Source organism: Acinonyx jubatus, chromosome D2, assembly GCF_027475565.1.
Source record: "Acinonyx jubatus isolate Ajub_Pintada_27869175 chromosome D2, VMU_Ajub_asm_v1.0, whole genome shotgun sequence".
NCBI classification, from domain to species: domain Eukaryota; kingdom Metazoa; phylum Chordata; class Mammalia; order Carnivora; family Felidae; genus Acinonyx; species Acinonyx jubatus.
The window spans coordinates 10,913,575-10,930,843 of NC_069393.1; the positions used below are offsets into that span (position 1 = coordinate 10,913,575).

A 17,269-nucleotide genomic window follows, 5' to 3' on the forward strand; every position below is an offset into this window, starting at 1 on the left:
ATTGCTAGTCTTCTTTACAATCCAACCACTTCTGGAACTTTCCTTCATGTTACATAAAAGCTACATGGGCCTAGGTCAACCTTGAAAATAAAAAAACCAACCCTATGCTTTTTTATTTGCCTTCCAGACAGAATTTGTTAAGAAATTTCCAAATTCCAGCATGTGACAAAATGAGCCATCAGAAAGAAAGGCTTGAGATTAATTGTACAAATAAATGGACCCTTCAATACTGTTCCCTAAGATTAGTTAATCTGGAAAGGAAAAAAAAACTGTCTTGTTTTCTCTCTCTTTTTTAAAATTAATTTATTTTGAGAGAGACAGAGACAGAGAGAGCACTCCAGCAGGGGAGGGACGGAGAGAGAGGGAGAGAGAGAATTCCGAGCAGACTCCATGCTCAGCGCAGAGCCCAACGTGGGGCTCGATCCCACAACTGCGAGATCACAACCTGAGCCTATATCAAGGGCCAGATGCTCAACAGACTGAGCCACCTAGGCATCCCATTTTTTTTCTTTTTTTGGTGGGGGGGGAGTACAAGTGAGTGAGGGGCAGAGAGAGAGAGAGAGAAAATCCTGTGAGGGAGGGAGAGAGAGAGAGAGAGAGAGAGAGAGAGAGAGAGAAGCAGGGCTCACCCCAAAATAATGGGACTCATGTTTTACCCGAAGTGGGGCTCGTGTTCCCAGAAGTGGGACTTGAACTCACGAACCGCGAGATCGTGACCTGAGCAGAAGTCAGATGCTTAACTCACCCAGGCGCCCCCATCTTCTTTTGTTTCCCGAGAAGACATTTCATCAGTGCGCCCAGGCTCCTTACCTGAATCATTTTGCTTCAAAAAGCACAAATCCTTCTTAGAAATTGTTATGAAACCTCTCACATGGTGTGGAGCTTCAGCGCGGAGATGGTTAATCAACAACTGACCGAGTCCTCTGGAGAGCAGGCAGAGTTCCACGAGCTCTTTCCCTACACTGGGAACCAGCGAAGTTCCATTACTCTGTAGGAGAATTTTCACCACGGTGAAAGTGGGGCTGGGGGCACGTGTGGCTCTTAGAGACACTGGTAATGGTGCACGCACCTCAGGTATTGCTACGTGGTTAAAATAACACCAAGTATTTCCCAGCTGTGATGTCTCCGCCACTGGGATTGGTGTCCAACATGATTCTGTAAATGATACACATAGAATATTTTAGTGGATCATTTACCTGCTGAACGTGTCATGAGCTCCCCAGAGACACTTCTTAAATTTTAGGCCCTAGGAGAGTGAGATACAAAGTGGGCAGGGGCGGGGTTCTAGCACCAAGTTTGGGAGTCTTTTTATTATCTATCTATCTATCTATCTATCTATCTATCTATCTACCTATCTACCTATCTATCTAGTTAGTTAGTTTGAACTAGAGAGAGAAAGCATGAGCTGGGGAGGAGCAGAGGGAGAGAGAGAATCTTAAGCAGGCTCCACACCCAACTCCGAGCCCAACGCAGGGCTCGATCTCCTGACATCATGACCTGAGCAGAAATCAAGAGTTGGACACTGAACCCCCTGAGCCACCCAGGTGCCCTTGGGGTATTTTTAAAACCAGGCACATGGCGAGACGAAAGTGCACAAAAAGTGGTCCCTGATGTGTCAAGTTTCCTGAGTTTCTGATGCTCCTTAACGAACATCAGTGTAAGAGTTGCTGTGTTTCATTAAGGGTTACCTTTATTATGGGGCTCCTTTCTTTCACCTCTGCAGTGGTTCCCAACCCTCTCTATGCCTTAGAAACACCCAGGGAACTTTTTAAAATAACACTAATACCCCCGCCTTACTCGCCGTACCCTCTTCCCTAGATTCTAATTCGGTTGGCTAGTGATGGGACCCGGGCCTGTACTTTAAAAGGGCCCTAGGGGCGCCTGGGTGGCTCAGTCGGTTAAGTGGCTGACTTCGGCTCAGGTCATGATCTCGCGGTCCGTGAGTTCGAGCCCCGCGTCGGGCTCTGTGCTGACAGCTCAGAGCCTGGAGCCTGTTTCAGATTCTGTGTCTCCCTCTCTCTGACCCTCCCCCGTTCCTGCTCTGTCTCTCTCTGTCTCAAAAATAAATAAACGTTAAAAAAAATTTTTTTAAAAGGGCCCTAATGCTTAGTCAGGGTTGAGAACCACTGGTTCTCACATCAAGGCTACAGTCTGGTTAGAGGGACCGGACTTAACACGCAGGAAAAAGCCAGTGAGCAGAGTGAGGCGCTGTGTGGTTCATGCTCTCGGTAGGACAGATCAAGGAGGTTCCTTGGACGTGAGCCATGAAGTGGGCTTTGAGGGACCCATAGTGCAACTGGGAAGTCACAACGGTGGCAAGCAGGTAGCTAAGGTGGGAGCGAGGCCGTTGGACTGAAAGAGAGGCCAGAATAGGGGGAAGAACAATTGAGGGGCTTTGAACACGGCAAAAATCATGGCCACCTCACTCTCTTAGGAAATGGGGAACATTAAGCTCAATCTCCGTAATAATGGACGCAAATTTAAAAAATCACGCAAATTAAATAGACGCAAATTAAAACAAGGTGATGTGATGGACCATACCTGGGCTGGGGGACGGATGGCCAGTGGTCAGGGAAGCCTGTCTGAAGAGGTGATGTGTGGGCTGAGACATGATTTATCCTGGAAGAGAGCCAGCCGTACACTCACAACCAAGTGCAGACAATACAGAAATGGACGTGGAATGTTCCTGAACTAGCTGGGAAGGATGAGATGGGAGAGGAAAGTCCGTTCACTAGCGTGCTCCCTTCACGCTGTGCCTCAGTGTTCCAGGTTGCACGGAGCCCAACTCCAGGGGACGCCATCCCCACAAGTCAGTGGATGTGAACTCACACACACTCTTGGTACATACCCTTCTCTTCCTTCCCTTCCGTCTCCTCCTTTCCACCTCCCCCTGCATGTCCACTGAATTCTTGTGGCAGTCTCTCCTTCGATCTGTTTCTTTCTTGTTCACCATTATTGTTGTATGACAATGGCTTGAAGTCTTTGCTCGTGCCCTTTTCTCTATTTTCTCACTTTTGCCCACCCTCCTCCAAGGGCCCACCCTTACCTCCCTTGATTCCAGAGCACAATTTCCCCTTTCTTTCTGTTCCCTGGGGTCATCTGCAGTGACCTCCACACCCCCAAGCATTCCCTCTCTTCTCCGGACCTCTGCCTCTGCTCCAAATCAACCACCCAACATGACTGCTCGTGACTTCTAGGGACGAAGCCCAGTCTGCAACAGGTAGGATTCGGTGACTCTGCCTCCTATGCCAACTCCGTAACTGGTCCCATTTCCCACTAGATCACATGTGCTGACTCTGCTCTCATCCTCCTTCGAGTTTCTATCTGCTTGTCTCTTTTTCCAAGTCCATCAGGCTCCACCTGGCTTCCATATGTCATCCATTCGGTCTGTATCCCAGGGTGAGCTGCTCCTCCCAAGGCCTTGCCTGACAGACCTGTTTGCTAACCTGCGTTCTTTGTCCCTGTCACTTTCCCCACCCCTCCCTGACGACAGATGTGCTGAGGAGAATTGTAAAGCTGTCTGGGAGTCTAACGCGTTTCTACATAACCCGACGCTTCAAGCGATTTCACGTTTTTTGTTCCTCTCATGCAGCGCTTTTCATGATGGCTGTCCCAGATCTTCCCCGCCAGGTTCCAGAACCTCTTCTATCCTTGTCTCAGTCTTGTCTCCTATGTTACTATCCTCATCTAGTTAAACGTAATGGTGGCTTGTTGAGTTATCTGTCTATGCCTCTTTATTTACGATAGATACGTATTGGCATAAAGCATGGAGATCAAAACTTCAGGCTTTTTGGGCGAAACGTCTGACCGACCTAAAACGTTCTTTCTATCCCAACCACCTGAGTTGCCTCCCGTGCTTTGCTCAGAGCCCGGATTGTCATCCTGTTTAAGGCCAGTGCTCCCACTGCTGTTCATTCCCTTTCATGACCACCTCTGCCCGTCTTCCCTGGCTCCTCATGTTTTAAATAATTACAAGAGTACTTTACCTTAATCGAGGGCTTGTTATTATGGGTCTGATCTGAGCTAAGTGTTTCATCTATGCAGTCACGTTCCTGTGACCTGATAAAGAAGATTTGGTTACCATTATTTTTTAAAGCGTCTATTTATTTATTTTGAGAGAGAGAGCAAGAGTGCACATAAGCGGGCGGTGGGGGCAGAAAGAGACAGGAAGTCAGAGAATCCCAAGGGAGGCTCCACGCTGTCAGCACAGAGCCTGATGTGGGGTTCGATCCCACAGACCATGAGATCATGACCCGAGCCGAAATCGAGAGTTGGATGCTTAACCAACTGAGCCACCCAAGTGCCCCAAGAAGATGTGGTTATTAAATCTAGAAGGGAACAAAGCACAAAGAGGCTAAGTAAGTTGTCCAGCTAACAGTACGCTTATGTGGCAGTGTGGAGATTGGAACCCAGAGAGTTTCTTTCCAGAGCCCGCGTTTCTGACCATGCGATAGCACTTTGCCTGCAGATGCGCGGAACGAGGACGAGACCCTGCTGCCTCCCTCTGTGCTCCAAGAGCTCTGTCTTGGCTTTTACTGCCAAAGTGACGACAATTCCTCTCCAGTCACACCCTCTGATTCCTTGTAGACCATGTGCTCAGGCCCCCGTGTTCTGCCTCCTGCCCCGTCACTCTATGAACGTTGATCTTTGGATACTTATTCATGATCAAATCCAGAGTCTCTCCTTACACTTCATACCCTTACGTCTATTTTGGAACTTTTCCTTCTTTGCATCTGGACCAAATCTTTTTCTGCTTTCTCCTACAACCTCTCTGACCATTATTCCTCTACCTCTTGGCAGATATTGCTAAATCTAGGTCAGTTTGGAGAAGAATCTGGATACATAACCGGGAAGGCTTGGACACCAGCTGATCAGGGCAGAAAGGGGACAGACCAGCCTCCTGAGAGTGTAGACTGTAGCTTAATTGGGGTGCAAGTGGAACACAAAATAATCTCAAATGCAAAGTCTTGCAGCCAAAAGACATTCTGAAGGCTGTTTTTCAAACTGTCTGAAGTAATTAGAGCCGGAAGAATGGATGTATTCTGTAGTCATTCCCCTTGATTTCATTGCTGGCACTGCTAGTTATGAGCTGTGTAACCATGGGCACGGAAGGCAACTTCCCTCAGTCTCACCAAATCAAAAGGGGCATACGGTTTTGCTTGGAGGGTTGTGTGAGGGTTAAATGAACTGGCTGAAGGACTCAATAAAGGGGAGATCACATTACGACTCATTCATTCCCTTACTTGTTCACCAAATAGACATTGGATGCCTACTGTGTGCCAGGCATATGCTGGATGCCGGGGATAGAATGTTCTAGTACAGACACAGTACCTGCTTTCACGGAGCTTACAGTCTAGCTGGGGAGATAGCTGTTAGTAATACTCGTGCCTTTCTTCACTTAGATCAAGGGTACAGAGAAGGCGGTGGTAAGAGATGAAGTTGGAAAGACAGGATTTGGGACATCCGAAGAATGGTGTGTCAGCTCGAGGACAGCATCCTAACCCAGCGGGTCATCAAGTGACCAAACGTTTCGGGAGGGAAGTGACAGGAAGCTGCCGTTTTGGCGGTCGGACTGGGGGCTGGAAGGGGGAGACAGGAGGAAGCAAGGTCAGTTAACCACCGGTTTTGCAACAGTCTTGGTGACAACAACGAAGATCTGAACTAGTGCTTTGCCAGTGAGGATGGGCAGAAGGGCACCAGGGGATGGAAGTATCATGACTATCTCCCAAGGTCTCCACCGGTTTCCTCCTCCCCCAGAATCCCCCAAGTTCCAGAAACTTCAGAGGCCAACAGAATTCACGATAACTCTTCCCTCAAGGCACAAGGACAGCCTCTTCCTCTTTCTGGGCCCTAGCTTTTGTATTGGACTTCCCTTGGGTCCCCGTCGGTGCTTTCATGACCCTGAGCTGCCCCCTGGTGGAGTCTGGGAGTTTACAACAGCGCCCAACCCTTCCTGTGGTTCCCTCCACCAGCCACTTGGGGGTCCAGCTGAACCAGGATGGCACTTTACTTTTCAAATACAGGAGCTCTGTGCCTGGGACATAGGCAGCTCAGGAAAGATCAAAAGATAAGATCGGGGTGGTGTTTTAAGGACGGTCGCTTGAATGGGATTAAGGAAGAACTCAGCGGTACCGGGTGTCTCTTGAAGGCAAACTGTCTACTTGTCCCTTCCTCCTTTCTGATGAGGACTCTCAGTGAAGATTTTGCAGAGCCCACGCAAGGGGGGCTTTATTTGGTGTCCTATGGGAATGTGGGCCCAGCGTTGTCAAAGCTTTAAATGTTTTAAGAGAAATTGGGAAGCCAGATGAATGCATGAAATGTGCCAGGATTTTTAATGTTGTAATTTAAAATCTTAAGAAGAAAGAAATGAACTCTATAGCCACCTGCTTTCAAGTTCAGTATGGTGGTCTATCAGTTACCAAATGCTAGTCCTATAAAGGATGAGTCGTAATCTGTGGCAAATTTGCACCGATTTACGGTGAAATTAGAAGAAAAAAAACAGACAAAGAAGCAGGGTTTTCCATACAGCGAAATCTGTCTCATATAAAAGATGGCTTTTTTTCCCCTCTTCTGTGACTGTGTCCTTGTATATTTTGTTAAAATAGTTTTGCTCTTACATGTATGCTAAAACGCCTTTTATTTTACTAAATGATGATGTTGCTTCTCACGGATTTACTTGGCAAAATTAAGAGTTGGCGACTCAGCATCGCCTGTTGTGTTTCGTTCTGTTTTGTTCGTTGTTGAGATCTAAGTGGCTGGGCGCCACTGCTAAGATAAGGGCTGAACGCCGTGGGGTAGTATTTGCGCTTCGAAAGGACTTCCCCACCACCTCGAAGTGGATGGGGCAGATGCGTTGGCTGGGGAGAGACTGGAGGGTGGCAGTCACAGGGTGTGACGACGAAATGGAAGTTTGCCTCATTCTTTTGTCTCGTGACTGAGGACACCAAGATGCACGAGGGGGAGAGATTTGTCCACGGTCGCCAGGCGGCTAGTTGCACAATCACGACTATAACCCAGTTTGCTGACAGCAAACGCGTCCTTTCGAATGCTCTGGTCGTTTGCATGTCAGCCCCACAGAACCTGGAGACGGTGCTGAGCCCAGCTGGTGACGAGGCCTAGGCACGGATGACCTCAGGGTAGCAGAAGGGGGGTTGTGTGGTTCGGCATTTCTACTGCATTTTGGACCCCTGTATCATGCCCATTTCTTTTGGGGGCACAGAACTTTGCCTCTTATCTGCTATTGAGCTGACTTGCCTCTGGGATGTTTCTTTCGTGAGCGGGGCCTTGGGTTTAAAAGTATCCTACTATTGGGGCTCCTGGGTGGCTCAGTCAGTTGAGCGTCCGACTTCGGCTCAGGTCATGATCTCACGGTCTGTGAGTTCGAGCCCCGCTTCAGGCTCTGTGCTGACAGCTCAGAGCCCGGAGCCTCCTTCCAGTTCTGTGTCTCCCTTTCTCTCTGCCCCTCTCCCGCTCATGCTCTGTCTCTTTCTCTCAAAAATAAATAAACGTTAAAAAAATTTTTTTTAATAAATAAATGTCAAAACAATTTTTTTTAAAGTATCTTACTTTTGAGGCGCCTGGGTGGCTCAGTTGGTTGAGCATCCAGCTCTTGATTTCGGCCCAGGTCATGATCTCATAGTTGGCGAGTTTGAGCCCTGCATCGGGGCTCTGCGCTCACAGTGCAAAGCCTCTTGGGGTTCTGCCTCCCTCTCTCTCTTTCTGCCCCTCCTCTGCTTGCATGCACGTGTTCTCCCTCTAAAATAAATAAACATTTAAAAAAATCTTACTTTTAAAAGCTCACTGATTATGATTATTTGGCTATGTTAGAAACACGAATTGCTTAGCAAACGTACCACTCAGCTTTCTCGCTGGTGCTCATTACCCCCAATCTATGCTTCTTTAACATTGTTTTCTCATTGTTGAACGTGTGTGTGTGTGTGTGTGTGTGTGTGTGTGCTCACGCTATATTCCCAACCGGTAAGTACATTTTGCATGGTTGAGAGTATTTTGTACACCTGTCCCCGGCAACTGTGACTGGGACACAGCAGAGGTCTGACCTTGTCGCCAAATTACAGAACGATTGAATAAGCAGTAATAATAATTTCCATAAATTGAGCATGCCAGGTGTGATTCTAAGTGCCTTTTTTTTTTTTCACACTCTCTAATTAAAATCAGTCTGAGAATATTTAGTATTTGCCTACCATGTGCCAGTGCTGTGTTACATACTGGGGGTATGAATGGAATAAATTCAAACATTACGTGGAACAGTATAGCCTCTATCCGCACGAAGCTGGCAGCCAGTGCCTTCCTGCACTCAATGCTGCCTCAACCCCTCCCGATTCGTGCTGGCCTGCAGCGCGCGATTATACAGAATTAAGACAAGAGTGGACAGTTAGGCCAGTTGCTGTGAAACAGGGCTGGAGTCAGGAAAGACCGGGTAAAGTAAAACTTAAGTGACGACACGAGGGATGGGCCAGAGGCGGCCAGGTGAGCAGAGAGGGGGAAAGGTGTTTTGTGCAGAGGAAGCAGTAAGGGCGGGGCCCAGATGGAAGAAACCAAATATGAAGCATTGAAAACACAAGACAGGTCCAGAAGGAGGTGGGGGAAAGTGAGCAAGGGGAGGAGGTCAGCTTAGGTCTTGCTGTCAAGCTCCCATGATGCTTTGCAAAGCCCCTTAGGACACTTTCTAAATAAAAAGCATTGGATCCAATCAATGATGTCATTTGTTATTTAGGTATTATTTGTCTAAAATGGGTCTTTTCCACTGGGCTGGTTTCCTGGAGCACAGGGCGCCATATGTCTTTGTTTGATCATCTAGTGCTGCCCTAAATTCCTCCGATGCACCTACTCTGTATTTGGTGAAATCCCGCCTCTCTGACAGGCGTCGTCCATCCGTGAGCACACTCTTCCCCGCGGAGTTAAATGTGCAATATTGCTTCCACTTATTCACTCATTCCATGAACGCATCTGTGTGCCAAGCAATTCAGGAAATCGTTGAGAGGTTCCTCGTGGACTTGGGCTTGTTCTAGATTTAAGGCTCGGCATAATGGAGACCAAAAGTCTCATGTACAAAGCGATACACAGTAAAACCTTGCTTTGCGAGCATAATTCGTTCCAGAAACATGCTTGTAATCCAAAGCGGTTGTCTCTCAAAGTGAACTGCAAGAACCATTGGCTCAGTTGTGATCACGTGACATTCGGCGTCATGTACGACTCGTATTGCAAGACATCGCCCTTTTATCAAGTGAAAAGTTGTCAGAAATTCTTGCTCGTCTTGTGGAACCCTCATGGAACAGGTTACTCGCAATCCAAGGTTTTACTGTATCACGATTGGGAAAGACTTGAGTTTTAAATTATCGGGTGGTGATTTCTCTCTTACGGGGGCTTCATTATGCCGGTATTTCAGGACCTGCGTGTGGTTTTCCCCTCTTAGCCCATCTGCCAGGCGGCCTATCAGAACGACTTTGGTCAAGTGTGGCGCTGGGTGAGAGAGGACCGCAGCTGTATCAATGTGCAAGATAGCTTTAATGGAGACACCCCCCTGATCTGTGCTTGCCGCCGGGGGCACCTGAGAATCGTTTCCTTCCTCTTGAAAAGAAATGCTGATGTGAACCTCAAAAACCAGGTAGGCCATGACACATGAGTGGAGACAGCAATTGACTGTGGTAATCCTTTCTCCTCCTAGCAGTCGAGGATGTGCCATTTTCTCGTTGCTTGTAGCTCCTGATACCAATTTTTTTTTTCTTTACTTTAAAGGGACTAACACATACTATTCTATCAGGCTAAAGAGCCAAAATAAATCATAGTTCAATCAGCAGGTTGATAATTATGGTTAATTATGTCCTTGTACTTCTGAAAAGAAAGGTTCATTCATTCCTTCATTCATTCATTTGACTAGTTAGAGCTCTCTCTTTCCTTTCCTCTTCCTCCTCATGCTTTTCCCTGCCTTCCTGCTTCCCTCTCCCTGCTCCTCCTCCTCATGATTCCAGAAGGAATGGGAAAGATTTCCTGGAAAAGAAATGCTGACCTGGTGATGCTATTTCATGTACTGGGTCAATGTTCTCCGGGAGATCCTACTGTTCGCTCAGGATTGAAGAAGGCCAGGTAGGTATTTGCCAAGGACAAACAAGGTCACGAACCAAGGTCACGAACCAGAGGCTCCTTGAAGCCACACAGAGAGGCAGAAAGATTGTACTTGAATATGCAGTGTTAGCTGACGGAACCCTCAGAATCAAGGACGAGCAGAATACAAGTGTATTGCTGCGAACATCTCTTTCGGAGCACCTTGGAACGGCCAGTGTCTGCATCCGAGTAAAGACGGCATTTAAAGTACACTCAGTAAATATAAAAAGTCATTATTTGTCATACTTACGAGCGCTCTGTTTCCACTCACATACACGGAGTGAGGAAAACACAGCCTGTCGGGGCCCCGCTTACTCCCTTCCGAGTCAGCATCAACACCAGCTCCTCTGGAGCAGTCGCGTATTATCAGCAAATGGATCGCTACTGGGCCTTCTTGCTGGTACTTCCTATTTTTTGCTTGGTTGGGTTTAAAAGCAAGGCATGCCTGCACCGAATGTGACAGCGATGCAGCCTCGTGGACCGTGACACCGTCTCCCTTGCACACAGCTGGAGGGCCAGGTGTGTGGGCTTGTGGTGAGTGGGAGTGGCGAAGGCAGATGTCTGTGGGTTCACATCCTCTGTCGGGGGGACGTGCTCATTTGGAAGCTGGGGGAAGGCGATGTCGGACAGCACAGGGATGGGGCCGAGAAGGCGGAGAACCTCAGCCAGCCTGCAGGGATCCTCTGGCATCAGGAACATCTTGGGAAGGACTTTAGGGATATGTTAGATAAACAGAGACTTTATCAGAAGGAGGGTTTGGTTTACATTTTCTATTTTGAAAACAGTTTTAATGGTTTTTAAATATTTAATCTTTCCCAAACACTAATCTTTGCACGTTAATAACTTAACCGGTGCCTTCTCGTGTCTTAAATCTATGTTCAGGAGTCATTTTCAGAAGTCCTATAAACAAAGGCCTGAAAATAAAACAAAAAGCTCTGTGGGTAATTCACACGCATGCACCTAATAGAGACCATCAATTCTCTGGAGAGCACATTAAATTAAAACATAAATACGCTCTTTTTTTGGCTTGTCAGAGTGAGCAGGATTAAAAAAGAAAATCAAGGGTTGATCGGGAAGAAAGTTTAAAATTTTTTTAATGTTTATTTTTGAGAGAGAGAGAGAGAGAGGGAACGAGTGGAGGAGGGGCAGAGAGGGAGGGAGACACAGAATCCGAAGCAGGCTCCAGGCTCCAAGCTGTCGGCACAGAGCCCGACGTAGGGCTGGAATTCACAGACTGAGAGATCAGGACCTGAGCCGAAGTCGGACGCCCAACCGACTGAGCCACCCGGGTGCCTCAGGAAGGAAGTTTAAATGGTTATTATACCCGAGCACAGTTTAGCGCAATACGAAAAGCATTCACACATTTCATGTTAGCAATTATACTTTGAGAAACTTTGGCTAAAGACAAATTTAGAAATGTTGACAAAGCCTTATGAATGGAGATGTTCAGGCAGTATAATTTATAAAAATAGAAAGCTAAAAACTTGAAATGTCCAACAGATAGGGTTTGGTTAAATAAACTAGAATAGCTCCATTCAGTAGAAAGTCATGAAGCCGTTATAGGTCTATGTTTACCATTTTTAAAAGGCATGGAAAAATGCACATATTCTAAAGGTTAATTAAGTTCCACTGCCCAATGTGGGGCTCAGACTCATAACCCTGACATCAGAAGTCACGCGCTCTACCGACCGAGCCCGTCAGGCGCCCCAGAAACTAAACTTTTTGATACAGTAATCTGAAAATATGAAATTTGAGACAAATATTAATGAGGAATCCTTTTCTTAATTTTCAGAAACAGAGAAACTGCTTGCATTATGCTGTGAAGAAAAAATTCACCTTCTTTGATTACCTACTCATTATCCTCTTAATGCCTGTTATGCTTATTGGGTATTTCCTCATGGTGAGTACACCGTGTGTGTGACCAAAGGGCAAACGTGGAGATCAGCTGCATGAATCATCAGGTTTTGCTGGGCCGGTCATGTATAAAGAAATAGTAACAAAAATGAACTCTTGGTTTGCATCTAAAAACGTTCTTTCTTTCTTTCTTTCTTTCTTTCTTTCTTTCTTTCTTTTTTTTCATTTATTTATTTTGAGAGGGGGAGAGAGAGAGCGAGAGTGAGAGCAGGGAAGGGCAGAGAGAGGGAGAGAGAGAATTCCAAGCAGGCTTCCTGCTGTCAGCACAGAGCCCGACGTGGGGCTCGAACCCACGAACTGTGAGATCATGACTTGAGCCGAAGTCGGACGCTCAACCGACTGAGCCACCCAGGTGCCTCCCTCTTTTTACCCCCCAGAGAACACCAGCTCTGTGCTGACTCATTCCCTTTTTTCCGTCTGGTTCCCTAGTGGCTGGTTCCACCTTTGAGAGATGACTCAACACATGTGTCACTTACTCGTTAAATGACCAAGCTCCCTTCTCCTTGCAGCTAACAGACCGTGGATGTTAGTTAGTTGTCTTTGCTAACATGGGCTCCGGGACAAAATCTGCCAGTTGGAAGTGTCATTGTTACCTCCTTGGGTATTTAAGTGTTACAGAATTAGATATGATAGTGTTGATTTTGATGCTTCGATTTATGGGAAAAAGAAAACTGTAAGTCACTGATAAACACATACTCTGTTTATACTCCGGAAAAGTTCTCGAAAAATTACTTGTGTGTTTAGTACATGGCAGTTGCAGTTTCAGGGCCGGTGAGAGATCTTCTGTTTATTTTCAAAAGGATCGCAAGGGGGATTAGAAAGACTCGTTCCGAATTTGTTGACTCACAGTGCTGCTTTCTAAGACGGTCAGATGTTTAAAAGCCAGAGGCCCTGGCAAAAATACCAATTGGAATGAATAAGCGCCTCTTAATGCACATTTTCGCACTTATTCATGGGGCTTGAATCTGTGCAGTTGCGATATGTACGGCATAAGCGACCGGGGAGGAAATTTCAGAGGAAGGGACCAGGAAGGACTGTGTCACTGCAGAGAAAGGCAGTGTAGATGTTGACAGAGGAGGGAAGTATAACCAGGGAGGAAAAGTGGGTGGGGCTTCCTGTACGGCTAAGGGCTGACCTCCGGGACAGCCAGCACTGCCGTGCTCCCCTGGCAATGGGATGTTGGGGTGACGCCCAAACCGTCCTGTGCTCAGGGTCTCGGGGAACTGGGTAGGAGAAGGGGATTTCTGAGGGGTCTGGTTCATTTTGTTTCTTTGTTCGACCTCCTGGCACACTCTTGCTGGGGCCCTACTACGTGCAGGCACTGGGTGTGAGGGATGCACAGATGAACCAAACAGATGGAGTCCTGTCCGTGCAAGAGTTCGTTAGAGGGCAGTGAAGAACGCATCAGTAATAAATTACGGCAGAAACGCCTGTAAAATTACTCTGAAGTAGGTAATACAGGGAGGTGATCAGTGCCACGAGAGCCCAGAGAGAGATTTCACCTCGCCGGGTAGGTCAGGGAAAGCCTCCTGGAGGAAGAGGGGCTCGGGCTGGGATACTAAAAATGGATTTAAAAAAAAAATTTAAAACAGGGCTCTTGAGTGGCTCAGTTGGTTAAGCGTCCGACTCTTGATTCTGGCTCAGGTCATGATCCCAGGGTTGTGGGATCGAGCCCCACGTTGGGCTCTGCTTGGAACCTGTTTGGGATTCTCTTCTCCCCTTCTGCCCCTCTCCCCACTTAGATTCTCTGTCTCTCTCTCTCTAAAATAAAATTAAAAAATTGTTTTTTGAAAATAGAAGAAGAGAGGAGAGGCTTCTAGGTGGAAGGAACATTCAGGGCGGGGTGAGCCGGCAGGGACCAAAGGCCAAAATAAATTGGGCCTTGCAGGACAGGCTGGGAAGTTTGCTTTTGTCCTCAGAGCAATGGGACAGTGCCTGTGGGTTCTGAGCCAGGAAGGGAAAGACCGGTCCCTGGGCCCCAACCTCAGTAGGATTTGGCAGGTCTGGCGTGGGGCCCCCGAATTTGCATTTCTAAGTTCCCAGGTGCCCACGCTGCTGCTTCAGGACCACAATCTGAGAACCTGATTGGTACTGGATGGGGTGAGGAGGCGGGGAGATTTTAAGAAAGATGCATAGATGCACAGAGGTGTTGGGATTAAAATAAACCCTGTGGAATAGAATAGTCCAGGCACACGATGGAGAAAATGCTTGTCAGTGAACCTCCTCTTGACGTGTTGTTTGTAACAGGTGTCAAAGACCAAGCAGAACGAGGCTCTCGTTCGAATGCTGCTCGACGCTGGCATCGACGTGAACGCCACGGACTGCGTAAGTTCGTGCGTTTAGTCACCTTGAAATGATATTCAGAATGGTATTTGCGGGCAGAGTATTTGTCACCTACAGAGTCACTCGCTTTGTTTTCCTAGACACGTCTACATGTTCCTCATCTTTCTTTACGTTTCATTTTTCTTTCTTTCGGTTTTCACTGCTAGTCAGGCGAGCTGGGGGTTGGTTAGATGCTGCCACTAAACTCACAGGGATCTTTATGGACTGGAGGACAGTTTTAGAACTTTTTAAAATGTTTTTATTTTGAGAGAGAGAGAGAGGGAGACGAGTGGGAAAGGGGCAGAGAGAGAGGGAGACACAGAATCAGAAGCAGGCTCCAGGCTCCGAGCTGTCAGCACAGAGCCCGACGTGGGGCTCGAACCCTCAGACTGTGAGATCATGACATGAGCCGAACGAAGTCAAAAGCTCAACCGACTGAGCCGCCCAGGCAGCCCCCAGCTTCTCATGTTTTGCTGTGGGCGTTTTCACAAGTCATACACGTATTGGACTCTCAATTTCTCACCTGTAATGTGAGGGTAGCCACGAACCTACCTTGCGAGGCAGACTCATGTAGGGTGCTCAGCAGAGTGCCTGGCACGCAATAAATGCTCAACGAACAACAGCTGCGGTGGCCAAGCTCCCAACCCACCCTTAAGCGAGTCCCCACCTGTAAACTCCATGGATAAGGATCAAAGTCAAAGAGCCCAAGTGGCGCGGAGGGCGTGATAAGCAAGCAGCAGTGAACCTCTTCCTGTCTCTAACTAAATATAAGGTTTTGTTCTCACCTTTCACCCTTACACCCTGCGCCCCTCTTCCTCCCTTAAATGATCATAAATGGGCCCGATGTTTATTTGTATGACGTTTTATTTGCTTATATTGATTGGATGAAATTTTGGATTCCCAATTGTTTATTGAGAAAGGAGGCAAGTTGAAATTTGAGTAGACACGAACCAATATTCTGTGATCCTTGATTTGTTTTATGGCGTGTGCATCTCTGTGGGTGTGTGTGTGTTACCATTGTTCCGTGAGAGAGAAAATGTGCCCATCCCTGTTTCTATTAATTATTTACATCATTTTAGTTTTGATTATATTGGTATCATCATATGTTTAAACAGAGGTAGCTCTACGTGTGTGTGCGTGTGTGTGAGAGAGATTGAGAGAGAAAGAACACAGGAGAATAAGTTACTGAAGTGTATGTTTTTCCTTTTATTTAAAATAGAATTTTGGGGGATACCTGGGTGGTTCAGTTTGTTGGGCGTCTGACTCTTGATTTTGACTCAGGTCATGATCTCACGGTTCATAGGATTGAGCCCCGTGTCACTGTCGCTGTCAGTGCAGAGCCTACTTGGGATTCTCTCTGCCTCTCTCAAAGTAAATAAATAAACATGAAAAAAAAAGAAAAAAAGAAAATAGAATTTTTGGGTTCATTTGGATAGACGACTATGGTGCTCTGTCATTCCTTAGAAAACTTCAAAATGTATTAAGTAAGATGTTATTAAAGATTGGGTGAATGGTTCGCTGAAGGTTTTTCTTGGTCCTTTCATTGAAATTCAAAAGGTTTGAAACTTTGCCTGTGATCAAAATTTCTCTAGGATATTTTTCTGCTTCTCGATATGTATCTCTAGCTGGACTGTTACATTCCACACACACACACACACACACACACACACACACACACGCACCACCATTTTTCTAAGACTATCTGAATATTCAGATAGTTTTTCCAACTCTAAGTAATGCGGTGCATTGTATTTCTAGGTAATTACACTCACTTTATTTCACATGGAAAAGTTCAAAGCCAGCTCTTTGGTGCATGATGTTGTCACTTAAGAAAAATCAGCAATTGCAGCATTATCCGTTATGCTCTTAGAAGAGTTGATAAGGTCTGGCATTAATTCGTCACATACCCAAACCATGGTTGTTGGGCTGCTTTTTGAAAGGCAATATCTGGGGCACAAATACCCTAGCTATCCATCTCTTTTCCCTTGTAGTTGGTGTTTTAAGTTAGTACCAGCAGAGTAGATCCGCTATTTCAGAATGCAGAATATAAGCCACAGCAAACCACGCATGAGAGGTTTCTACATAGAACTAACTGCACCGATCCTGGAGCTGGGCTGTAGCGACATGAGCACCGTCTTCAGGTTGCGGGGATTTTGATCAACAACCACGGGGGATGATATTTGCAAAAAAGCCCGTGTGGGGACCCTTGAGGAGAAAAGACGGTACGATGATCGAGGCGGTGATTGCCCAGACATATAGAATCCCACCAAGAAACCTTGAGACAATTGAGTGTTAACTTCTTGCAGGTTGTGTTAAGTTTGGAACAGAAAATGAGAAAGGAAGATATTAATGGCTTATAGGACGTTAACCATATACACAGGGAGGCAGGGAAGGCTTTTGAAATACAAGAAAAGTGGGTGTGCGTGGATGATTTGCAGACCGGTTTGCTTGGGGGGACGCTCTAGGATGTGACAGGTGCTTGCCGAAGGAGCCATGTGCCGGGTCCTTAGAGCCCACGATGAACTCACTGTTGATCTTTCGGTTTCAGTACGGCTGCACCGCGTTACATTACGCCTGCGAAATGAAAAACCAGAATCTCATCCCTCTGCTCCTTGAAGCTCATGCAGACCCCATGATCAAGAATCGGGTAAGAATCTGTGGGCTGTGGTCCGATGTCCTTCTAGCAACAGCATCTCCTAACTTGGGCTGTGTGCTGAAGTGAATTAATTGCCTCTGATGTTGTTGACAACAAAGCTAATTGTCCTCTCTAAGGAATTACGTTGTCCTATTCCTGTTAGAACCAAATGACCTTCAGAGCCCTTGCCGGGCCTGTAAGTCAGTTGGTCTAGACTGTTTACTAGGCCTTTTGCATCGACCTTGGACTGCATTGGAGACAAAGGACCGTAATTTC

At 46.8% G+C, this 17,269-nt stretch overlaps 1 protein-coding gene across 3 annotated transcripts in view; it reads left to right on the top strand.

Annotated features, from left to right (window-relative positions):
- ANKRD22 (ankyrin repeat domain 22) overlaps nt 1-17,269 on the top strand; it is a 38,794-nt gene that overhangs the window by 19,724 nt on the left and 1,801 nt on the right. For all 3 annotated transcript variants that reach the window (XM_053207762.1, XM_015079083.3, XM_015079084.3), the window contains 4 exons: nt 9,434-9,625; nt 11,915-12,022; nt 14,284-14,361; nt 16,907-17,005. In XM_053207762.1, the coding sequence (XP_053063737.1) occupies nt 9,434-9,625; nt 11,915-12,022; nt 14,284-14,361; nt 16,907-17,005 (477 nt within the window). The remainder of the gene's footprint in view (nt 1-9,433; nt 9,626-11,914; nt 12,023-14,283; nt 14,362-16,906; nt 17,006-17,269) is intronic.